The sequence below is a fragment of the Mustela erminea genome, chromosome 7, assembly GCF_009829155.1.
Source record: "Mustela erminea isolate mMusErm1 chromosome 7, mMusErm1.Pri, whole genome shotgun sequence".
In the NCBI taxonomy this organism is placed as follows: domain Eukaryota; kingdom Metazoa; phylum Chordata; class Mammalia; order Carnivora; family Mustelidae; genus Mustela; species Mustela erminea.
In genome coordinates, this window is record NC_045620.1 from 106,054,128 (window position 1) to 106,080,622 (window position 26,495).

General features: G+C 43.0%; 1 protein-coding gene across 2 annotated transcripts in view; it reads right to left on the reverse strand.

Annotated features, from left to right (window-relative positions):
* Window positions 1-26,495, reverse strand: part of ACOXL (acyl-CoA oxidase like) — a 358,121-nt gene that overhangs the window by 298,647 nt on the left and 32,979 nt on the right. For both annotated transcript variants that reach the window (XM_032352781.1, XM_032352780.1), the window contains 4 exons: window positions 20,734-20,830; window positions 9,892-9,975; window positions 1,180-1,266; window positions 766-864 (listed from right to left, as the gene is read on the reverse strand). In XM_032352781.1, coding sequence (XP_032208672.1) covers window positions 766-864; window positions 1,180-1,266; window positions 9,892-9,975; window positions 20,734-20,830 — 367 coding nt within the window. The remainder of the gene's footprint in view (window positions 1-765; window positions 865-1,179; window positions 1,267-9,891; window positions 9,976-20,733; window positions 20,831-26,495) is intronic.

Here is a 26,495-nt window from a genome sequence, read left to right on the forward strand (position 1 = left end):
AAAGATCATAAAAGCAAGATTGGTTTGTGAAATTCTATTTGGGAGGCCGTGGGAGTTTTCGTGTAAGTCACAGTTAAAAACACTGCTTCATGGGGCACCTGGGTGGCTCAGTAAGTTAAAACCTCTGCCTTCAGCTCAGGTCATGATCCCAGGGTCCTGGGATCGAGCCCCACATCGGGCTTTCCGCCCAGCAGAGAGCCTGCTTCCCTCCTCTCTCTCTGCCTGCCTCTTTGCCTACTTGTGATCTCTCTCTGTCAAATAAATAAATTTTTAACAATTACTTAAAAATGAATAAAAAATTAGAAAAAAAAAAAAAAACACTGCTTCGTGCCAGTAACAAGGGCTTGGTTCCTGGTAAAGAGACATCAGCACACGCAGTGTCCTCCTGCCACACGGTGCAAAGAGGAGTGCAAACAAAACTTCTCCTCCAGCCATTTACCTGCGGCGGTTGGGAAGGATGACAAAATGGCGCCCGTACTGTTCTCATAGGGGTGTCACCAGACGTCCAATTAACAAGAGCAGTAAAGTGCGTGAAGCAGTGCCTGCACATGGTAGGTGCTGAAAAGTGTTGGCTTATATGAGACACATGAAGGCTGAGCATGTGTCCCCTCCACTAAAGCACTTAGGCAGTTGTTTGAAATCTGAGCCCCTCTGGCCAGAGAGCGCACACGGAGGATGTGAGGTTGCCCTCGGGAAGAAGGAGAGTCTGGTTCTGAACAGGTTTCCCGCCACCCCAAACTGCAGAACAAGGGGCAGAATCCTCACCTGCGCTGAGAGGTCAAAGGTGGCTTCAGTCTGGATCCCTCTCACATTGCTCCCATGGCCCCTCTCGGTCATTGCAAACATCCCAGTGTATTTCTGCTCCTGGAGTTTACCAGATTTAGAAGGGAATTAGTTAGTCAGATGCTCGCTCCAACTGCAGACCTCTGATCATCAAGGATGTGGGTGAGAGAGGGAGCAGTGAGTTGGAGATATTTACAAGCGTTGAGCCTGGGGGCAACTACTGTGACAACAACATGACAGTTCTTTTAAAAAACAATCCAGAAACTCTCATTCAGAACAAGATTCTTGCTGATGTCAATTCTCTGGTTTACTTTCTTTCTCTGCAAACATGCGCTCACACACACATCTAGTTACTAAGAATTTTTAAGGCTCTTCATGGAAGAAGACACGCCATACCTGGAGGGGCTGAAGCCACTTAGTGACATGTCCTGGGCTTCCAAGGTTCCTGACTGCACCACCAAATAGCCAATAAATTATTCCACACTGAAAACAAGGACAACATAGACCATTGTTAGCAAGAGTCAACAATTAAATGATGAATAAAGCCCTGGCCAAACTCCATTCGAGGAGCATGTGTTCAGCTCGTCCAGCTTTACAAAAGCCCCACAAGTGGTCCAGTTTCATTCTTTTGCATGTGACTGTCTAGCTTTCCCAACACCATTTGCTGAAGAGACTGTCTTTTTTCCACTGGATATTCATTCCTCCTTTGTCAAAGATGAACTGACCACCTAATTGTGGGTTTACTTCTGGGTTTTCTGTTCTATTCCACTGCTCCACATCTCTGTTTTTATGCCAGTACCATACAGTTTTAATTCCTACTGCTTTGTAATATGACTCGAAATCTGGAATCGTAATACCTCCAGTTTTGTTTTTCTCTCAAATGATGCTTTGGAACGTTCAGTCTGCCTTATATGCTCAGGGGCTAGCTTAGTGCCTGGTGTGTAGAAGATGTGTAATGAAGGATTTATGCACTGATCCCAGACATTAGCCCAGACTGCAGAGGTGAACCCTACCATGAGAAACTGCCAGCAAACAGGAAAGCTGATGGAAAATGGAATGCAAATCCAATAATGAGCAAGCACTCAGCCCGCGATGAGATAGCCTGGGCTCCAAGCCCAGCTCAGCTACCCACTGGCTGGGGGACCTTGGACAAATGGCAATCCTCAGTCTCCACATCTGACAAATGCAGTGAGTGATGAGTGCTCCCACTTACTGAGCACTTACCCTTCTAAGCACTGAGCTTCATCAGCCCACTGATTCTCACAACCACCCCGGGAAAAGCACGTCATCACCCACCCCTACTTGACAGACAGGGACACTGAGGTTTAGTGAGAGGGGTGACCTGCCGAAGGCTGCGCTCTGAGATGGTGAGCAGGGCTGGGGTCCAAAGCCAAGCTGCTTAATGCCTCATAGCACTTCATAAGGTTGCAGCGAGAATTCAGTGACGGTCAACTGCCAAGGACTCTGGTCTTTTATAAACCCTGGAAAAGTGTTGCTGGCAAGGAGGAAGTGGAGGAGGAGAGGATGAGGAGGAAGATGAGAAGGAAGGGTGGCTGGAGTGGAGCCATTTGAAGGGAGTGGAGGGCTGATGACAAAGACAGAAGAGTTCAAGTGTATGGACACTGGCTGTGTTTGCAGGCTAGCATGACTTCCTCTGCCCCAGCCACTCAGTGTCGGATTTCCTCTGGGGAACCCTCCTCTCCCACAGTCAGTCCAAGTGGTTTGTGGCTGATGTTGACCTCACCCTCAGCTCTAGGATGAGCCTAGGACCCAGGATGGGTCGATCTGCAATAAATAATATCCTGGCCATAGGGGATAGATGACATCAGCATAGACCCGTGGTCTGGGTGGGTCCAACCACAGCATCCTCTGGGACACATGGGTAAGCTAGTAGGCAAAAGACGCTCTCTCTTTCTCATTGCAGTGGAATCTGGAAGCATGCAGGCCTAGAGCTGCTGGCTGTTCTCACCATCACGAGAGCTGGTATAGGAAACCAACACATGAGGTCAAGGTGTGGAGAAGGAGACAAGGCAGACACATGGGACAGACCAGGTTCCCCACATCCACACCTGTGGTACTCTGGACTCTTCAGTTATAACAGCCAATAAGTACCCTTTTTCCCTGGGGTCATCACAGTTGAATGAGCTTGAGTAGACACAGTAACCCCAAGGAAGACCTTGTAGGAAGGGAAATGGCAGGAATGGAATCTTAAGATCTCCCACCCAAGACTGTCACCAGCCTCTGGCAAGAACTAGTTCCACACTCCACGTATGTGATCGGCCTGACCCTAATTATCTGAAAGGGCACTTTACCAACTTCAATAACTCTGACATCATGACAGATGAATTTCATTAATCACCTCTGACATATGAAGTGCTTTCATTTGGAGACTCATAAAGAATCCTCGGAATCCTCATGACCCTGCTGATCACATTGCTAATTCCAGCCCAGGAAGATGCAGTCAATCCAAATAGTGGTTTTTTTTCCCCCCCATAAATCATTTTGGAAATCAAGTTTAAAAAAGCATTTTTCTAAAACTAAAACAGGTTGAATTGTCCACCCCCAAATCTCTCCAGCTGGTGGCTAATGCATTCTTTACAAATACATTCCTTTTCTAGATTTTAAATCCATTCCTCCTCATTAGAAAGGGGAGTGGGGAGAATATTTTATCCACATTTTGAAAACTCCCGTTCACTAAATGTCATCAGTAGGAGCACTGGGCGGGTGAATGAAACTTGTTGGTTTACAGAAACCACAGCAGTTAACAGACGTGGTGTCTGTGTGACCCCCCAATCCACAGAGTCACTTAAAATGTGAGGATTTTCCCCCAAGTGCTGGGCAGTGTGTTGCCAAAGTCACATTCTCTGAAAGAGAATCTGACCCAATGGGGCCGATGCAGGGGCAGCACCTGAAGGTTCCAAGCAGATGATTGGCCTGATACAAGCTTTTAGCACGGGCCTCCTGTGAGGAGGATGGACCCCAGCTCAGCCAGCAGGAAGGAAGTGCCCCCTGAGCAACCACTGAGGTAAGCCAGTGAGCAGTGGTCAGACCAGGGTGGTGAGAAGCAGGGGCATTCAAGGTAGATTCTGGAGACAGAGCTGATAGGTTGGATTTGGAAGAAGAAAGCAAGGGAGGACTCTAAGTGCCACCTGAGTTTGGGCCTGAGCTCCAGATGGATGAAGGCCCATTAACGGTTTAGTGAGGGCTAGGAGGGGGGTTGATTGCCGGAGGAGCCGGGGGGGAGGGGGATAAATTCCCTAAGACAGGGAGGCAGAAACTGACCAAAGAAGGGCACTAACCCATCACAAGGGAGCAGGGCAAAGTGTCCTCCTCGGAGAGCACTGTGTCCATTGCTGCCTTTGCTGCCCAGTGGGCATCCTGGTCTTTAGTCCACCTCAGCAGACAGGACTCAGACTAGTCTATTTGTTCTGAGAAAAAAAGAATGCAGTGGCAAGGAAATTAGACAAAGGGAAGGACACCACAAAATCTCTAAATCTATGTGCATCTTGCATTATTTGTTTGGGAAAGCTCCTTCTCTCCTTTCTCACTAGTCTGGAGGACGGGAAGGGCAGCAACCTTGTGTACATGAGGTCATGAGCACAACATGCCCAATGACAGCTGGCAGTAGCCTCTGGAGGCCACAGTCAGAGCTCCTTGGGGACTGGGAACTGCTGTCAGGACAGGCTGAAGAGGTTCAAGGATGGGGCCTCTTAACTTCCAAATAGTGACTAGCAAGAAAGATGTCCCACCATGGCAGGGAAAGCTAAGGGGCTGGAGCTGAAATGCAGGTCAATTTCACCTCAATCTACTGACTGAGCCACTACCTAGGAGACAGCCAGGAAAGGGTCTGGGCCACGTCTTAGTGGGTAGCATCCCAGCCACTTACCAAGTTCCTGCTACCTGCCAGCCATAACATATAGCTTCTTATAGACATCATCAATTTAAATCTGACCACAGCCCATGAATGGATATTAGCAGCACTGTCTTCACAGAAGAGAAAACAAAGGTCACCCATTATGAGCTTAGATGTAAAAGGACTGTGCATGAACTTTGTGAAGTCCTAGAGACAGGACGTAAACCCACGTCATTCTGACTGTCTCCATGCCACCATGTACCAGGCAGGTCTGTCATGTATGCCAGGAAGTCTGACATGGCTGTGATGGGCCAGGCCCTTCCTACACCATAGTCCAACAGTGGGTCCCCTGAAGAATCTTCAAGCACATTCAGACTCCTTTCTCTTTTCATTCCAAGAGCAAATGGAACACACTGAAGCACTCCTAGTTTCTGAGACAATGCTGGCCCCAGAAAGGATAGTGCTATGGACTGCATTTGGTTCCCCCCAAAATGCACATGCTGAAGCCTTAACCCTCAGTGTGTTGGTGTTAGGATATGGGGTCTTTGGGAAGTAATTAAATTTAAATGAGGTCATGCGTGGAACATTCACGATGGGATTAGTGCCCTTATAAGAGATACCAGAGAGTGCTCTCTCTTTCTGTCTGTCTCTCTCTGCCCAGTCCCAGTGTGGGGACACAGCAAGAAGGTGACCATCTACAGGAAGAGAGTCCTCACCAGGTATTCCATCAGCTGGACCTTGATCTCACCAGCCTCCAGAACTGTGAGAAAATGAATTTCTCTTATTTAAGCCACATGAACTATAGTATTTTTTCATGGCAGCCCAAGCAAACTAAGACAGATAATAGGGTGGTTCAGATAGAGAAAAGGGGGAACAGTCATGGGGAAGAAGAAAAGGAAGCATGTCACATTTCTTTGGGTCCTAGAGTCCTTCCAAAATGCATCAGTGTGTCTGGTAGAAGACCTTGGGCAGACCCGCAAGCTAAAGCAGAGATTCAAAGCCCTTAGTAAAGGAAATCTTTCCCTGGCACCTCTCACTTTCCCAACCCACCCCCCACCCCAACCTCATCGTGAGTCATTCTCAGAGCCAGACCCTGGTCCTGTCACCATTTCGCTATGTTAGTCCAATTATGTTTGTCTAAAGCACTCAGGGACACCCAGAGCTTTTGAAGAACACAGGTGTGGAGGGAGAGAGCAAAGGAGCCCAGGACTGCGGGGCACAGATGACTTAGACGAACTGCCGACACTTCCTCATGTGCAGGTATAAAAGGAAAGCTCCTGTGCAGGTGTAAAAGAAAAGTAGGTAGAGGCTACCAGAACCCTGTGGGCTGGCAGTGAGGTCTGGGGATGCCCTGACCAACCCAGGGCTCACAGGAACTGTTCTGATCACACCACATCTCCTTCCACTGCCCACAGAAAGGTAGACATGGCCCCCCTGGGCTGGACTCAGGAGGACCATCCACACATTCCTCTAACTGTCTGGGCTATTCAAGCACAAGATAAACAAGTCATCTGCAATGAATGATGTGTGGGAAAGCAAACAGCGTTCATGATAACTTGGGTTAACTTTTTCAAAGTTTTTTTTTATTGCAGCACAATGCATTTAACATAAAGTTTGCATTTTAGCCATTATTAAGTACAATTCAATGGTATGAGTGAGATTCATACTGTTGTGTAATCATCACCACTATCTATCTCCAAAACCTTTCATCACCCCTAAACAGGACCCCTGTGCCCTGCCGCCCCTCCCCATCCTCCTGCTCCTCCAACCTCTTGCAACCCATCATCTGCTTTCTGTCTCTATGAATTCGCCTCTTTGGGAAATTTCATGTAAGTAGCATCATACAATATCTGTCCTGTTGTGTCTGGATTATTTCACTTAGTGTCATGTTTTCAAAGTTCATCCATGTTGTAACATGTACCAAAACATCATTTGTTTTGATAGCTAGATGATACTCCATCATATGTATACGTATTTTGTTTAACCATTCATCTGTTGACACACACTTGGTTTGTTTCCACCCTTTAGCTATTGTGAATAATGCTGCAATGAACAGTGGCACACAAGTATCTGTTTGAGTCCCTGTTTTCCATTTTGGGGGGAATATACCTAGGAATGGATTTCCTGAGTCAAACGGTAATTCTACATTTAACCTTTCTTGTAAGACCTGTTTTGATTCTATATTCATTTAATTCTCTTGTATTGATACTATACAAGAGGATGATAGTCTTCAAGAGGTTTGCCCTCTAGTGGTGCTAAGAGACATAGAGCAATTAGACACATGAATAAATACAAAAGATCAAAGTAGGTACATACTTGTGACAGACAACTGAAAGGTGCAAAGACAGATGACAAGTGGATAGGATTTCAACTGCAGGCTTGAGGGAGGCCTGTGGGGAGGACACTTGGGCTGGGACTTGAAAAATGAGCAGGTGTCAGGCAGGTGAAGGAGGGGGAAAAAATCCATTCCAGGGTGATGGCAAGAGTGGCCCCAAGGTGGATGAGAAGAATGAAAGAAGGTATCTGGAGAAATGAGTAGGGCCAAACCACACAAGAACACAGGGGCCATATTAAAAAATAGGAAGACTTCTCTAAAGCTTAAAGAGAAGTTTAAAGCAGAAGAGTGATATGATCAGAGAAGCAATTTTAAAGACCTTAATTCTTTCCTTCTTTTTAAAAAAAAATTTATTTGAGAGAGAGAGCATGGAGCAGGGGGAGAGGGAAAGGGAGAGAAAGAATCTCTAGCAGATCCCTACTGAGCACAGAGCCTGAGACAGGACTCAATCCCATGACTCTGAGCTTGACAACCTGAACGAAAATCAAGAGTCAGCCCTGTGACTGAACTGCCCAGGCGCCCCAAGACCTATTTCTCTATATCTATTCATATTTTCTTCTAAGATACTCAGGAGAAAAACTTTTTTGAGGGCTTTTATTTCAGACACAAATAATGAATCATGGTACACTACATCAAAAACTAATGATGTCCTCCTGTATGGTGACTAATATAACATAATTCAAAAAAAATCTTTTTATTTTGGAAAATTTCAACCAAAATACAAGAATATAATGAACTCAACACTGACCAGCTCATGGTCCATTTTGCTTTTTCCCCCAATCCACTTTCCCATTCTATACCCCAAGTTTATCCTAGACATCCTGTCATTTCATCCCTAATATGTCCCATACACCCAAAAAAGATAATGAGACTTTCTAAAAATGTAACCCTAAAACCATTGCTCTACCTAAAAATGGAATAATTTTTAATATCCCCAAATATTCAATGTTTCCCCCACTGACACATAATTTTTCTTTAAAGTTTGTTTGAACCAGAATCTTAATAATGTCCACACACTGCAAGTGGTTGAAATGTTTCTTAAATCTTCTTTAAACCGCAAGCTGCTCCTCCCTTATTCATTCAAACATTCCTTGTGCAATTCTAGGCATTAGGGTCAGTGCAAGACCCTAAAGATGCTGAGGGGAGGGCGCCCCACCTAGAACGCTGGAACACCCTGCAGGGATTTCTGCATGGTCACAGCCCACCACAGGCTTGCTGAAAAGGAAGAGGTAGAGAGCGATATGGAAAAAACACAAACTGAGGATCATGAGTCTAGACCAGGGACCTCTAGTACTTCTAGGAAGGGAACCTATTTGTTGCATCTCAGCTGAATTTCCTCCGTCTGGAAGCCACAACCAACCCAACTAGGAGGGAAGAGACCTTGCCTGGCTGAAATCACAAGGAAGCCAGTCTCCCCCAGAGGACCTACTGGTGGATGCCTTTACCACCGATGAACTCACAGTCTTTTGTTTTTAATCCCTACCCATTTTTAAATGTCTACAAGGCAAAAACTAAAATAACTGCCATTTTGGACTCACCAGTGATTGATATGGCTTTTCTGTCTGATCATTCTCTCTTCATATTCTAGTTATTTCTCCCTTTTGGGGGCATCAGGACTGAATGTTTGGATGCAAGGCCTTATTTTGAGGCACAGTGGTGTCCAGGGAGAGAAAGGAGAGCATATGCAGCCCCACAAAAATGGCCCTCCGCTGAGGACTTAGGGTACCATGAGGAACCATGGCCATCACACCTGTTAAGGACTATTCTGTTCACCATTCTTGGTGAGCTGGGACACACAAAGCGAGCCCACGATGCCACGCCATTTTACACCCATATGAACGGCAAAAATGGAGAAGGCTAAAAAGTCCCAGTGCTGTCACATATTCACACAAAGGAATATGAGAAAATGAATGAACTTCCATCCATGTATCATTCTCAAAATGGTGACACCGTAGAGAATAGATTAGTGGTGGCCAAAGAACAGGAACAGGGTGGGGACTGGGTGTAACTGCAAATGGGTAGCACTGTAAGTTTCTTTGCGGTGATGAAACAGTTCTCCATCTTGATTGTGATGGGAGTCGCGTGGATCCGTATATGGGACCAACTGCATAGAACTACACACACACACACACACACTGGGGTGTATGTACAAGCTAGTGAAATCTGAAGAAGGCCTGTAGTCTAGTACAGTCCTAGAACAGTACAGTCGCAGTAGTGATTTCCTGCTTTTCCATTGGTTTACAGCAGAGGGTGACTGGGAGAAGAGTTCCTATAACCCTACGTACTATTCTTCTAACTTCCTGTGAGCATTATTATCTCAAAATTAAAAAATTAAAAAAAAACAAGTACAGAGGCTGTGGCATGCCACAATACAGACTGATCTTTTTTTTTTTTTTTAAGATTTTATTTACTTAGAGAGAGATAGAGAGTGAGCGAGAGAGAGAGAGAGAGAAGGTGCACGAGCCAGGGGAAGGGCAGAAAAGCAGGCTCCCCACTGAGTAGGGAGCCCGCCCGATGTGGGACTCAATCTCAGGACTCTGGGATCATGACCTGAGCTGAAGGCAGACACTTAACTGCTTGAGTCATCCAGGCGCCCAACACAGACTGATCTTAGTGATCATATTTAAGAGAAGAAAATAAATCATGAATGACTATGAGGCTTTTTCTAAAATTAAAACAAATGAAAATAATTGTTTGACAGTGCAGTACAACTACACAAAAAGAAAAGCCAAGAACAAACGAGCACAAGGCTGAATATCATGGTTAAAGAGGAAGTCAGGGGCATGGGCTGTCAGGTGTACCATTTTACACACATCTATTCCAGTAAACAGACGGATACCTGTGGGGTTCTACTTTGTGCTCCTTGCCGTTCAAAACTAAGTAGCAGCTCATGAAGGACAGGTTCCCCAGAGCCTCTCACCTTTACTCCTGTGGCCATGTCTGCTATGGAGAGGACTTCTCCTATGACCAGGCTTCGACTGACAAAATTCTTCGTTTTCTCTGCCTGCAAACATGACAGACCCAATGTCAAGGTTTCCTTAAGGTTTTAAAATTAAGTTAACATTTTAATTTAACATCTTTATAACAAATGCAAGTAACTTTTATAATAAAGATTCAACGCAATAAAAACCTTTTTGAGATTATAAATTCTCCCACGACCCTACTGAAATAAACCTTTTAATCCAGGCAATTTTAACATGGTCTTCCAGTCTCTGACCACCTAGGAGAAGAATCAATTCCATCTCCACAGAGGTCAGGCTGCTGACAGACTCCCTCAGGTCTTGTGCTTCCTTAACCAAGTTTGTCCGTTGTGGGTCCCCAGAGCCTGATGCCCTCCATGCTTCTCCCTAGCAACGATGGTTCTGCCTAGCAACGCGGGTCTGCGAAGTCTCCACTTGGGGTGGCCCAAAGCTCCCACCAACAGGGGACACCTGGCTCCGGTTCCCGCAACAACCTTGGTGGGAAGACAGAGGATCTGGAAGGTTTGGGATCATTGTGGACGCAGGAAAAAGCAGTATTCTCCACTTTCCTTTCCAACCATAGATCATCTGGGGGCTTGGATATATTAAACACCATGAGGACCCGGTCCCCCTTCACTGCCCTCCTCTGTCACCGTACGCAACAGCCACAAATCACAAAGCAACATGAGCATATGCTTCACCAGCGAGAAATGAGGCTATTTTATTTGTAAAATTCAGAGGCAAGCAGCATTTCCTTAGAAGGTGGTAGGCCGTGGAGTGTACAGATTGCAATTATCCGCTGTTGGAATTAATGCTAGTCTTTCTGACTCTCCAGTCTCTTCTGAGACCCACGCAACAAAGCTGTGCTTGTTGCTCTTGTGTACGTGTGTGTGAGTGTGGGGTGTGTGTGTGTGCATGTGCAATTGTGCGGACCTGTGCCTGAAAACTGTCCCACTTGGCATCAGGACAGTAACCATCGTTCCTAAGGTAACTCTCAGTTTCCACAATGACTTAAGCCCTTTCTCCCAAATGCACTAGGTTTTCCCCTCTTGTAGGTTTTTACAATGTTTCTTTCAAGCATTATTAATTTTATCAAACAGCACACTGTCAAGATTTATGACTCTTATGGTGGCTCCAACCCAATGCATCTTGTATTGATTATTTCTTAAAATAACTTCAGCTTGAGCATGAACTATTGCATGACTCCTGCTTCAGCTCACACTAGAGAGTTAGTTACCAGCAAATAATTTAAAAAAAAAAAAAAAAAAAACTGTAGCAGTTATTTGCAGACATTTTTAGAGAGCCCATGTATCCTTTATCCTGTCGATCCTCGCAACATCCATGAAAAGCGAAGCAAGAAAGGAAGTACAGACCCCATGTAACAGAAGAGTCTAGACTCTGGAGGTCAAAAGACTTGTCCAACCAGGATCACCTAGTAAGTGGAAAAGCAAGGCCAGAAACGAGATCTTCAGAATCCTCATACGGACATCTTGCCCCCACCCCTCACTTTGAAGCTTATAGAAGCCCCAGGACCCTGGGTGGCCCAGACTTTATTGCCAGTGCACCCCTATTTTGTACCACCGGCCTCATCCCCAAAGGGCACTTGACATCAACACATCCCAGCGCCCAAGTGAACTTCCTGAGAGTCATCCCATCTTACATCACCACAACAAACCCTTCATTACCTTAAGCCACCTGCTCTGTTGTGGCCAAACCTAAACCACCAGGAGCAAGTAAATCCCTCAGAACCCCCAGCTGGTCACAGTTTTCTTCATATTTCATTCCCTCCATTTATATGGTTGAGGCAAGAGCATGCCTTTGTCATTAATGCTCTCCGACTGTCGTCATTTTTACTCACCAGTTTGAAATAAATTCAATCAAATTTGCTAAAGAATCAACCACAAACTTAGCCATCTCAGTGCATTATGAATTATTTATGAGATTATTTTCCTTCCCTAGTCTCTGCACGAGTCAGCAGTCTTTGCTATTAGACCTGATGGGCAATGCCAATATGAGTTTGCCGTTAATCCTCTGATGGTGATTTAAGCCTTCATTTGGAATGGTCTATTTTAAGAAGTCAAGCGAAAGTTCCAGAACTAAGACAAGGCTTAATTTGATGGACTGCTTTACTCGCATTTATTTTTAATATCTTCTCCACACAAACCAAATTCTCTCTTTTCTTCAATTTTTTTCATTTCTGATTCATTAATTGTTCTTAATTAAAGAATGTCTAATACTGACAAGTTTCCCCTCTCATTCAACTGACAACATAATGAATTGTGTGTACTGATAATAATCAATAAATAATTAACGTGTGTTTCTTGGGGCACCTGGGTGGCTTAGTGGGTTAAAGCCTCTGCCTTTGGCTCAGGTCATGATCCCAGGATCCTGGGATCGAGCCCCACATTGGGCTCTCTGCTCAGCAGGGAGCCTGCTTCCCTTTCTCTCTCTCTGCCTGCCCCTCTGTCTACTTGTAATCTCTGTCAAATAAATAAATAAAATCTTAAAAAAACGTATTTCTTGACATACATTTTTACAGTATTTCTACATATCCATAGCTGCCTCCTTTAGACTTGATATATTCAAACCAAACTCAATTCCCATGTCAGAACGTTAGTTTGCATTAATTCTAAATGATAATGATTCCATATATGTATGGAGAATACACTCAAGCTTTATTTTATCCTAAATTGCACCCCATGCTATTTACATTTCTGCATAATAGATCATCTCAAACAGAAGGAAGGTAGTTCTCCCTAAAATACACCCCCCGTTTCATTAGAGAGCACTCCATGTATCAGACCTTTGTGATGCAATATTCTGTTACAAATCAAGTTCTACAAAAATGTGTGTCTTTGGTTTTATAAGCCCAGAGAGTCTCCACAAGTCATATATTCTTCAACTAAAATCATCTTGACTCAGCACCACTTGAGCCGTCTTTTCTCTGATATTAAAAGACCCTCACCACCCCCTTTGTAACCTGTCTGCAGTCCCAGCCAAGGGTACTGGATGGAAAGAGTTTCCCGATCTTAGTTTTTTATTATCAGTTCCCAAACTGGCATACTTGCTTCTTCTACCTTCTGGTTTCAATTTTCTATTTTGGTTATGTTTTCTCAGTCTTATTGAATACATGTCCTTTGTTATAATGAATCCTGAATTATTTTAGAAAGAAATGGGACAGAGTAAAATATATAAATAAAATAAGTAAATGGGCTTCAGGGACCCAGACATCTCGGGCCAGCCTAACTAAGACTCTTGCCTACTGAGCTAACCAGTCCTTGACCCTCCCTTGAAAAGAGATCTCAAGTTGAGCCCCTTAATACATCTCCCACCACCATCTTGTGCCTGTACTATTATAACAGTCTCCCTGCTGGTTTCCCTGCTTCTACTCTGCCCCAAACATCAAGCACTATTATTATTATTATTATGCTGAAACTTACATAGAGTGAAATGCACAGAGCTTGAGCACTTGAGTTCTGATCAATTACCTACCTGTGTAAACATCACTCCAATTAAGATTATAGAACATTCCTGTCTCCCCCTAGAAAGTGCCCTCGAGCCCCTTTTCAGAGTCCCCACCCCTACAGGCAACCTCTTTTCTCGTATTATCATCATCCATTAACCTGTTCTTTAATTTACATAAACCAAATCACACAGAATGTAGGTTTTTGCATCTGCCTTTTCTCATGTAAATAAGGCATCTGTGTGGATTTGTGTGTCAGTAGTTCTTCCTCATGACTCAGTAGTTTTCCATCTATGAATATTCCACAGTTTGTCCCATCTCTTACTGAACATTTGTTTTCTTTCCAGTCTGGGGTTATTAGGAGGAAAGCTGATATATACATTCATGTAAAAGTTTTCTTGTGGACATGTGTTCCCGTTTCTCTCCAGTAAATTCCCAGGGGTGCAACTGCTGGGTTAAAGGGTAGGTTTGTGTTTAATATTGTAAGGAACCACCAAACAGTTTTTCAAGTGGCTATACCATTTTACACTGCTATCGACAACATGGGAGACTTCTGGTTTCTCTGCATCCTTGTCAGTCCTACGCATCTTTTCCATTTTTAGCTATTCTGGAGGAGTGTAATGTCATCACATTATGGTTTAAATATGCAGCCATCAGATGATTAAAGATCCTGAGCACATCTGTCTACACTTATTAGCCAGTTACGTATGTCTATGAAGTGTCTGTTCAGGTCTTTTGCCCATTTTTTAGATTGGGTTGTTTGTCCTTTTATCTCTAAGCTCTAGGAATTCTTTATATATTCTGGGTACAAATCCTTCATATGTCAACACAGTTTTTTTCAGATAAATACATTGCCAATACTTTTTCCTAGTTTATGGATTGCCTTTTTATTCTTTTAATGATGTCTTTTGATGAAAAACAGTTTTTGATTTTGATAAAGACCAATTTATCAGTTTTTTTCTTTGATATGTTTAGCATTTTGGGGGGGTCCTCTCTAAAAAACCTCTGCCCATCCTAGAGTCAGAAGGACATTCTCCTTTGTTCTTCTACAAACTTTGTAATTTTAGAATTTATGTTTATACATAATACATCTCAAATTATTTTTGCATGTATCAAGGTTAATTTTTTTTCTATATATTTATCTACTTGTTCCAGAACCATTCACTGAAAAGACTTTTTTTCCCCACTGAGTTACCTTGGCAACATTGTTTAAAAATCAATTGATCATATATGTATGGGTTTATTTCAGGACTCTCCATAATGTCCCATTCATCTATTTGTCTGTCCTTATGCCAAACTTGAGTAGCTTTATAGTAAGTCTTGAAATCAAGCAGTGAAAGTCCTCCAAATACATCCTTTTTCAGAACTGCTTTAACAATGCCAGGTCTTTTGCACTTCCATATATGTTTTGTTGAATCAACTTGTAAATTTCGATCAAGGCATGATAATATTTTAAAAATAAGCATCATGCTGTGCTTCCCCGCTCTTTCTCCCACAACCCCACCGCCTCCATAGTGAAAATTCTCCAAAGAATCCAGTTTATTTTGCAAGAAAATCCAAACTTCGAACCATGGCCTCCAACACCATCTTTTCTTACTCTCTGGTGTTTCCTTTTCTCTGCTGATCCTCTGCTGGGGCCACATAGTAGGACACCTGAGCAGAGTGCTGGGAGAAGTCTGTAACAAAGATTAGATGTAGCTATTATACTTCTGGTCGCCCCAGGGGCCTTGACCATTCCAGGAAAGTCCAATATCAGGAACAATGAAAGGTGACATTCCCATGGCTCTATCTAAGGATATTTTTCTCCCTTCACAACATCAGTGTAGTATTCTGACAGTTTGGGATTTTCCAAATTCTTGCCTTAAATTTAATACCTCTTCTCTTGGGAGCTCATGCTTCCTACCAAATTCCTAGCTGCTTTGGAAATTTTTTTGATTACTAGCGTAATCACATAATTTATCAGTATTGACAACATGTAATGATCAATGTATCATACTGATGAGCACCTTATTTAGGTTAATGGAAAGTGAATTATTTTACACTAATTTTAACATAGAAGGGTTTTCTACATATAAGATCATGTTATCAGTGAAGAGAGACAGTTTTACTTCTTTTCCAATTTACCATGTTTGATTTTTTTTAAATTAAATTCATTTATTTTCAGAAAAACAGTTGTTTGATTTTTTAAGTGTTTTCAGTCATTTTATTATTCACGATGATTGATTTTTATTGGCAGCATCGACAACCATCAAGTACCATAAATTTACTTGTTCATTATTTCATTGTCTGCCTCATCCAAAACTACTATATAAACTCCATAAAAACAGGTATGTTTGCCTACTTTATTCACTGCCTCTTGACCAATGCCTGGCTCATTGTAGGTGTTCGATAAATGGTTGTAAAATGAATGAATCATCTCACCTGGCACATAGAAGGAACTTAGCAAATTATAGTAAGTAATAATTATGGTTATTTTTAACCTAATATTTCACTGTAAGAATAATAACTAAACTTCAAAATAAGAAGTTTTCATTAAGCCAAATTGTTTACAGTGCAGTAAATGAAGAACACCAGGATTCCGGGTACCCCAGAGTCCATCCCTGCGTGGATCCCAACTCACTCCCTGGCATACTCTTTCAAGTAATTCCTGCGGCCATGATAGATGATAAATCAGTTCAGTTGCCAATCTACACAGAGGGACTTCTGTAAACAGGCCACTCTGTCCTGTCATCTCTGCTCCAATCCTCCACGGCATCCCTTGTGGCCAGAGCTGGCCTGGCCAGAGTGCTGGCCAAGTGGCCGGGGTCCAAGTCTGTAGAGCTGGAGCTGGGACAGGGACTCCTGCCAAAGGCAGCATATAAGACTGAGAGCCAGGGGTAGCCTGTCACAGCCCACTAGGAAAAGCCTGGGTTCCAGTACAAACAGAAGCCAGAGGGCCAAGGGCAGAGCCAAGGCTAGGGTGTTAGAGCCAAGAGCTCAAAGTAGGTTGGGAACCAGTACTGGGATGGGGTCAGGAAGGTTATGGTTATGGTTATGGTCATGGTCTGCAGGACCAATCAGGGCTGGCACTGGTTTGTGTGGGCAGCAGAGCAGGCCTGGGTGAGATTAGCTCGAGTAAAACGGGGCTAGTGGCAGAGGAGACATCCTCACCTTCTTGGCACATTCTCTACTGAGCTCATTCTGCACAACACACCCGTGGCTTCCATGTAATTTCCCGGGAAAGGCTGTTCCTTTTTTTTTAGAGTCTAATTAGGAATACAACCATTCTCCCTATTCTCAAATGCCTTCTTATTTATTTATTTATCAGAGAAAAAGAGAGCACAAGCAGCGGGAACAGCAGGCACAGGAAAGGGAGAAACAGCCTCCCCACTGAGCAGGGAGCCTGACACAGGACTCGATCCCAGGACCCTGGGATCATGACCTGAGTCGAAGGCAGACACTTAACTGACTGAGCCACCCAGGCACCCCTCCCAAATACCTTCTAAGGTGAGTTGACCTCAGAGTCTTATTCCAATTTAGGTAAGAGTACCCACCTGGTATTTCTTTAAATACAAAAACAAAAACCATCCCAAACTGAGACTAAAATTCTGATTGAAATATATAATTATAGTATAATAAATATAACATAAATGGAAAGCCACATAAAGCCATAGTATAACAAATAAAGGCTCCTGCCAGTTCCCCTTCAAGCTGATCTGAGAATGGACTTCCTGAGAAAACAGTAGATGATTCAGATCAGTGGTTCTCAAATGTTATGGTCTCTGGACCCCTTTACATTCTTCAGAATTATCAAAGATTCCAAAGAGTTTTGTTTATGTAGGCTATGTCCATAATTTACCACACCATAATTAAAACTGAGAATTTTAAAAGTTTCACATTAAAAATAACAATACTATATCCGTTACATATAAATAACATAAATCTTGTGGAATATAACCATAATTTCCAAACCAAAAAACAATCCGTGAGAAGAATGACATTATTTTACATTTTTACAAATTATTGTAGCGTCTGGCTTAATGAAGGACGGCTAGACTCTCACATCTGCTTCTGCACTCCATCTGTTACCATAGGCTGTTTTGGTTGAAGTTTATGGTGAAATCTGGTGTCATGCACACAAAGTTGGACACCTACTTTTCAGGTAGTACCTGAATGGCTCTTGGGTACCTCCAGGGGTCCTCAGACCCTACTTTGAGAACCACTAGTTTAGATAACAATGCTTCCATGCCCAGCACCACTGTGGATCATGGGGATGAGGACCATCAGAGTTCAGAGTGAGAAAGAACATGATGGGGGGTGGGAGGTCATAGAATGGATGCTTCATTATTCAAATATCTACCCCCACTCCTTACTCCTGTTGGCCAGGAACAGCCTGATCCCAACTGTCTTCCTCCTGGGGAAAAGAAATGTTGGGATAGAGCATTCCTACAAGTCAGCCCTGAACCATGATTGCCAGAGACCAAATGCTGAATGGGAACAATTTGGGGTAGACGGTACAGAGTACCAGAAAGGAAGGACAGTGGAGAGCAGTACTCAAGCCAGGACAGGACACACACTGGATCACCTGGGAAATTTAAATGTTGATTTCATTGGCCTGAGCCAAAGCTCGGACAGCAGGAGTTTGGAAAGTTCTCCAGGCAACTTCAGTGTGTAGCCAGGGGCAAGAACCACCAAATGGAAGTGGACTCAGAAAGAAGGACCAGCTGGGTTTAAATCTGTGTTCCACTAGTTATATACACAACTTACTAGCTGTATAGCCTCATGCCAATTGCTGGTCTTCAATTTACTCATCTGTAAAATCGGAATACCATTCTGGATGTTGTGGATATTAAATGAGATCATGCATCTAAAGTTCTCAGTGCTGTGACTGGCAAAGGATATGTACTCTGTGAGTCTGAGCTGCTATTACTGGTTATGGTGATTTGGATGCAGAGGTGTCAGCCTGTCGGCTGCAGTCTCAACACCGCCACAGAGGACGATCTCCCACCTGGTCCTCCATCTCCCCATCTCTGGAAACGCAGGGAGTCCGTGACTTCCACCATCCAGGATTTCCGCTGGGAAAGGAGAGGACGGTTGGCTGAAGGGCACGAATGTGATATCGCTGGAAACAGGTGCAGGAAATGTCTGGGAGGTACAATGATGTTGTTCAATGTGTATGCACGCACACACGTGTGTGTATACTCTGTAGTCAGACTCAGATATTGTTTTTTCCTTTTGAAATTATTAGAACATCTCAAATCTATTGCAGATGGCAGAGGGGAAAATGCAGAGTGGAATATTTTAATGGCTTATTCTTGGCCCGTGGACTGTCCATAGAGACCTGGAACGAATGAGGCTCACTCCTCATTTGTCCTCGAGAACATCATCATTACACATTACACTCGGCCTTCTGCCTTGGAGTTCATCGGATCATCCACAAAAGCTAACAGCAACACGAAATGGGGGCCAGGGAAGGATGGAAAGACCTGGAACGCTCTCTGAACAGGCAGTACGGCCATGACTCAATATTTTTATTAAGAGGCAAAATGAATCATGTAACACTTCTTCTAGAATTACTGGATGTGGACAGCTCCTCCAGCTGTTTACAGAGTGGAATTTGAGATCCTTCAAACACAGATGTGCTGCCGAGTTTCACGACATCCACCCGAAGAGATGAGCCTGCCGCCCTGATGACCAACTCATTTAATTTCCTTCAGGTTCATTGGGTTTTGTGAGCTCACACAGAGAGAAGGGCCAAAGAGGCTGAAGTAACTCACAGAAATGAACTGGAGGGATTGTCTAGGGCCGGTCCTGCGGCTGCTTGCAGGGACTATACTCAATCATCCAGGACGGGGTCGTCCGAACTGCCTAAGACCACAAGGGGAGGCACAAAAATGGGAAGCTAATTGGATCCAGGGACCAACAGCTTCATCAGGAGCAAGATTACACAGGCTAATCCTTCAGACTCAGTGTGATAAGCAGCAATTAGTAAACTTCGTTAAAGGATCAACTCTCATCTGGGTCTTGAATATTGACACTAAGTTAAATCATGGACATATTGGACTGATTAAGAGACCAGAAGACTGACCACGTGTCAAGATTTCACCTTCCAACCAGCCCCAGAACAGATGTACGGAGGCCAGACTCATAAAGTGTCTGAAACCAAAGAGGGTTGGGGTCTTTTGCGGGTTTTCTTTCTTGGTTGTATTCACAGCTCTAAATGTTCCACTGAGAGATGGTTTACTAGCTTGAAATCCACTTGTCAAACTGCTTGGTATGAAACGATTCTTCAGGCTTTGCAAGCACCCTTCCCTGCATGATGTGGTTGTTTTGCTTCCTTCCTCTCCAGCTAAGTGTGCCTTTTGTTACCTTGGAGGTGGCCACAGTGCTTCAACAGAAGGGGCCAGAGCTCTGCCTTTTGACAAGAAGATGCTGAGTTCTGTCCTTGCCTCCTCAGTACAGCCAACCAAAAGGTGGGGGGAGGCAGGGTGTGACAGGGTAGGGATCTATTCTCAAACAGGGACCTCAGGCCATGGCTCTGATCTACATTGCACAGAGAACTAAGCCTTCAGTGGCCCCCTGAATGGGGAAGACCCCGACCCCTTCAGCCCTCAGACTCCCCCTCCACAGACTATGGTGGTCAGGAAGAGGGCCAGGCTCCACCTCTCAGCCATCCACAAGCTGAATCTTCTCCCCAGTTCAAGACCCTCTCCGAGGGCTCTCACCAGGAATTCTGTTCTGTTTCATTGTGTTGAATGTAACGTGTTCAGTTTAAGGAAGCCATGAAGCTGAATGAAATGGAGATTGATTTAAACTTGCCTAAAATAAATAGCTCCTAATGTTCATATCCACAAAGGAGTTCTCTAATCACATACTCTTTCTTTCCTTCTTTCTTTTTAATTAGGCTAAATTTGACTAAAATAATTTAACTAAGTTTAGAATAGCAGTGTTTAGACAAAAAAGACCCCTACATTTTGGACATATCTAAATGCTTTAAAAGCTTGTAAAATCAGTTCATTACCTTTCTCAAATATTTGAATTTTATGCCCCAAATTATATTTATTTTGTAAACATATATATCATTACTTCTGCTGATTCCCCTACCCCCTAGCCTATGATCTTGGGAGACACGAATACACCTATGGGCTAAGGGAAGAAGATCAATTAGGTTATTAGAGAGTGGGGCAAAAAAGGTAGCTGAAGAAGGCATTCCCCCATTATGATGGCAATTTTCCCTGGGACAAAATAAATGGTTTCCACAAGTCACAAAAGCAAACAAAACAGAAATAAAATCTTTTTCTTTCTCTGTCTCTCTCTCACACTCATACACACATCACAGCAAAGTAACAATGAAACTTACCTGGTCCTGAATCGCACGTTTTAACACAGGTAGACCCATGACAAACTTCACTCTCTGAAACGTCAAAGCTCTTATTTCATCCAGATTTAAATCATACCTGTGAAGAACAAATACAAAATGGATGTTAAAACATTGATTTGAAGACCCTGATTAAGGCCTTTGGACCAAGGTGTCTGATGAGATAAGAAACAGACAGCTTGGGACGCCTGGGTGGCTCAGTTGGTTGGACGACTGCCTTCGGCTCAGGTCATGATCCCGGAGTCCCGGGATCGAGACCCGCATCGGGCTCCCAGCTCCATGGGGAGTCTGCTTCTCCCTCTGACCTTCTCCTCGCTCATGCTCTCTCTCTCACTGTCTCTCTCTCAAATGAATAAATAAAATCTTTAAAAAAAAAAAAAAGAAACAGACAGCTTTGTTAGGTCTCTTTACATCTCATTTGACACTGTGTCGAAGAAGGTCTACTGTGTAACACAGACCCTGTGTTCAATATAGCAGGGTCAAATGGAAGGAAAGAAGGAAGGATTTCCTCACAGGGTGACCTTAAAACAAAACTCCAACATCCCCTCTGCAAGAGCAAGATTTTCATGTTTCTGAGATGAAACTGATGAATAGCATTTGGGAGGATGGGAGAGAAGGAGTGACCTGTGTGGTACAAGGGGTGGACTGTAGTGGCCACAAGGAATGTTGCCTAGAGTTTCCTTCCAGAGAACCCACCAGTAACCTCCAGGTGCCATACCTTGGATTTAACTGTGGCACTCACCCCAGGTGACTTTGCTCTTGGGCTGCTCCCAGCTGGTGATTGAGTAGGGCAAGCTTCTAGATTAGGGCCATTACTGTCCAGTAGTCAACTTGTGCCAGGAGACCCCCCCCCAAAAAAAATGGCCCACTGAGGCTTTCTTGTAACCTCACTGTGCCCTTTCTGCTCTCTCATTTCACAGAGTCAGACCTGCCTACACACATTTGGAAGTTTCTCCCACCTTCTCCAGCTCCCTCCCATCATCCTTCACAGATTTGCATGCTCCACCCCCATCCATAAGTCATTCGCTCATCTAGTCCCATCTTCCTGTCTGCTTCTCAATGAACTTAAACTGACATAGAAGGGGGGTTTCCACTCTGCCACTTAAAATGCTTAAATGCAAGCAGAGCCTGAGCCTGGAAGAAACCTCACTCAGGCTTGACTCCTGGCTCTGTCACTAATTGTGACAGAGTGACAGCATCAAGTGACCTGGCCTTCCAGTACCTCCATCCTCTCATCTGTAAGACGGGAATGATAATTGCACATGACTCAGAGGATTGTCTCCTCAAATGCTTATTCCAGTGCTTGTATATGTATAGTAAGTGCTCAAGAATATTAGCCTCCATTCATACTCTTCTTCACCCCTCCTCCTTCTCAAGGGCTAGTAGTGTGTTAGATCCATATTTATAGTCTCAGCACCAACACAAGGGTCTGGCCACAGTACATCCCATTAAATGGTGATTGAACATAAATTTTTTTGTTTCCTGTAGTCTCATAATTAGATCCTAGAGACCGTGTTCTCAGGTATGTCCCAAAAAGCATGCCAACCACACATACTATCATTATGCAAAGTTCATCCCCAACAAGAAATAGAACTGTGTGGGTATAGGGTCCAAGTCTTGAACCCTGTAGCCCCTCAGGATGAGCACAGTGTCTCATATTTAAACATTTTTCCTAAATAACCTGCAGGTCAATTGCCCCAGACAGAACAAGAACCAATTCAATCATCTTGGCTTTCTCTGGTCCATTCAGTTGTCAGGTAATAAAAGAATCCAAGGAGACCCACCATTCATCCAGGAATATTTAAAAAAAAAAAAAAAAAGAAAAAAGAAAAGAAATCCATCTCCACCGGCAAAAAAGAACGGACACAGAAACCCCCCAACAGAAGAATTGTTTTATTATTTATTTATTTATTTATTTAGAGTCATCTAGTAGACCTGATCTCAGAGCAACTAGTGCAGAATTCAGTATAAACATTACTGCATAAAATCAGTGTTTTCCTAAGGAGAACAGAAAATAAACATTCTAGGGCGCCTGGGTGACTCAGTCATTCAGAATTTGCCTTCGACTCAGGTCATGATCTCAGGGTCCTTGGGATCAAGCCCTGTGTCAGGCTCCCTGCTCAGCAGGGAATCTGTTTCTCCCTCTCTCTCAAATAAATACATATATAAATCTTTTAAAAATAAATAAATAAACATTCCATTGTCAATGAAACTAGAAGTCAGGAAAAGTCTCCAGATACTAACATAGAAGTAAAACTTGTCTGAGTTGATGCAGGCTTTAGTCAGGAGAAAGTGGCAAAAAGAACCAGAGCAAGAGATCACACACAACACAAGGGCCAATTGGTGGCAACTCTCAAAAAATGCAGGTAAAAGTTCACTTTCTAAATTTAAGCTGTACACACAGAGAGGTAAAGCTTGTAGTTCTGATCTGGAACAGCAAGACAGGAAAGGCAGGTAAGAAGGTAAAAGCAGGAAAGAAGGCTCGCTGGTCCCTGAGCTAGGTTCAGGGTCAGGGCAACATGCAAAGTCACATGGACAGGCTGTGTTTGAAAGAAGCAGTCTATCTCTGTGGCAGCAGGAAAGGGAAAAGATTTTGTGCTGTGAAAAGGGACGAATCCCAGACCACTATCGCAGCTTCTCTGGCTCCCCAACCCTGAAACTTCTTAGAAAAGCCAGGCCAGAAATCATTCAATTATATTCAAATCATCCAATCATAAGTAATAAAAAGATACTAGCACAGAATTGATACAATGATACTATAAGAAAAATGGAGAAAAAGAGCAAGCCACAGGCAACTGGCAATGTGGGTGTGCAGTAGGGTTCTGGACATCATTGAGGATAGGAGGCCTTCAGAGAATACAGGGTGCTGGGGAGCTTGCAAAATGTGGGCTTAGCTGAAGTCCAGCCTTAGAGTGATTCAGCAGGACACTCTGGAGTATAAATGGCACTGTGGAGAGGTCCTATCCTGTCCTTCAGACAGGGAAGAAAGCATAGGCTTTCTGCCTTCATGGGCAGAGGGCATAACCTTAGCCATTTCCTGGGAAGGCAACTCCCATATGTCAAGGACAATTCCAAGGAAGTTCAGCCTTGGGTTGATACCGGTCAACACTGAGAGCAGCTAGGAGATGAGTGTACAGGTTTGGTAGAGGGATTAGGGTAGGTCATTAACAGTAACTGCTAAGCAGCTGACTAAAGAAGTTAGGGAGAAAAAAAAAAAAGGAGAAAAAAATAAATTATTAAAAGAAAATTAGAAAACAGAAAAATTGCAAGTGACAAATCTAAAATTTGGCTCTGAAAAAAATCACAAGGGGTGGTTGTTCAACTTTACTCTGGTAGTATTAGCCAATGCAATTCGACAAGGGAAAGCAATTAGGGAAACTGAAATTGGAAAGAAACAGGGAGAACTAAGTACAGATGATCCATGTGTTTCACTGATTGTCGTAATGGTCTCTATGCTAGACCTCCCCTGATCCTTGCCCTTTGACACTGCAGTTCTCATGAAGAGACTGAGCATACTCCCACACCCCTTGAATCTGGGCCTGGCCACGTGATTTGCTTCAGTCATTAACATATTGGTAGATGTGAGGAGAGCAAAGGCTTAGAAAAGTGCTTATACATTTCCCTTCCTCTCTTGCTCCTCTGCAATCCCATGGGCATATGTTTGAGCTAATCTAAGAACATGCCTGACTAGTTTGCCACGTGGACGGAAGGTATAAAGTAAGAGACATGTGAGGAGAGCCCGGTTGTCTCAGCCAAGGCCATCCTAGATCAGCCTACCTCCAGGCAAGGCCCACACTGGACAATCCTGGTCAAGATCAAAAGAGCTGCCTATCCAACCCACAGCTGACTTCATGAATGAGCCCAGCCAATGTCAGAAGAACCTCTCAGCCACCCACAGACTCACGATCAATAATAAATGTGTATTGCTTTGAACCACTATGTTTTGCATCATAAGTAATTGATACAATATGACTGTGTATCTGGAGCCCTCAAGACAACCAGCTACAATTACTGCAAACAAGAAGAGCTTGGCAGGAAACACAATCAAAGTCAGTAGCTTTCATATGGATTTCTGGTTATATAAACAATCATTTTAATGGTATAATTTAAAATATATAAAATAAAATTAAAAACATGTTTATAAAGTATGTGTGAGGAGATATAATATATATATATACACAATATACACGATATGTATATATACATACACATACACAAGTATTTGTATATACTTTATAAATGTTATTTTATATAATGTTTATATACATTATATGCATAAATTTTACATAGTTTATATAATGTTTTAATATAATCATATATACATATATATGATTTTATTTATTTATTTGAGAGAGAGAGAGAGCACACACCCAAGCATGGCGGAGGGACAGCGGGAGAGGGAGAAGCAGACTCCTCACTGAGCAGGGGATCAAGAGACATTTCACACTACAGAGACGAGACAGTAAAGCCTATGGGAATGCCATGAAGTGTGTTATACAGACAAGATTTTAGAGCATCAGTTATTAGCTATTTTCTTCACATTTCCATTCCAGTAACTTTTTGATAAAATGGTTGTTATTCATCTACTTCAAAATTGTAATTCACATCTACTTAATTCACATTAAATTAAGCTTCCTGCTTATACTGACACTAAGCACCTCACAGGAGTCAAGTTTGAGTAATGACTTTATGTTAATCTGTGCAGAAAAAAAGAAGACAGACTGCAAGATCAGGGGAGGACAGAGAATACACACACCAGCCAAAGGCACTGAGAAATTATTAAAAACTATAACATAATCGGAACTCAAGAAAACTGGGTTACTAATATATAGTTATCAACTATTAATACCCAAGTTAAGGAAATTCTGTATTCAAAAAAGAAAAAATGTGGATCAAGAGACATTACAGAACATTTTCTAATACAGACAAGTTAAAACAAGTTAAGACATTTTGATGAGAGGTCTGTCCCATTCCGCTGCCCACCCTCACTTCCAAAATACACTACCAGACCTGAGTTTAATGTTACATGGGCAGAAATAGCACAACCCTGATAAGTGATTGAGTGAAGTATGGCCTAGCCATACAGTGAAATTATTACATAAAAAGGAAAATCTGTCTATATGCCTATATAAGGAAATTGCCAAGATATGTTTTAAATAAAAAAGCAAGGTGCAAACAGGTGAATATGTTACTTTTACTGCTGTACTGTATGTTAAAAAGTGGGGGCAAGGGGGCGGGGAAGAAGACTACGTATTTGCTTGTCTATGCGTTGTTGCTATTTTTTTATTCTCTTAAGAGACAAACCAGAAACTATGAGCAGTGTTTACTTTTTGAGTATGTGGGGCAGAAGTGGGGAAACTTGGCAAATAGTAGTCTACCTTTTTATGTATTCCAACTTTTGAATCGTATTAAAATACCTTTTAAAAAAAGACATTTAAAAAATATTTTTATTTTTAGATATTTTAAATTGTACCCTTAAAATGACCACTAGATGGCAACTGTTCTTCATTTGAATGGCCACCACCAAGTAGTCAAGCAATAAAGAAGTTAAAACTGCCTTAGAAGCTGCCTGAAAGCCTGAGCACCTGATTATCTTAAAAGAGAATACATAAATTCTTTTCAATAAAAAAGGTAACAATTTCTGCAATGGGAAAGATCAGGATTTTAGGAACAACCCCCACCCAGCGGCCCTCCGTAGAGCTCTCTGAAGCCGTACACAACATGAATATCTACGTGTTTTCTGT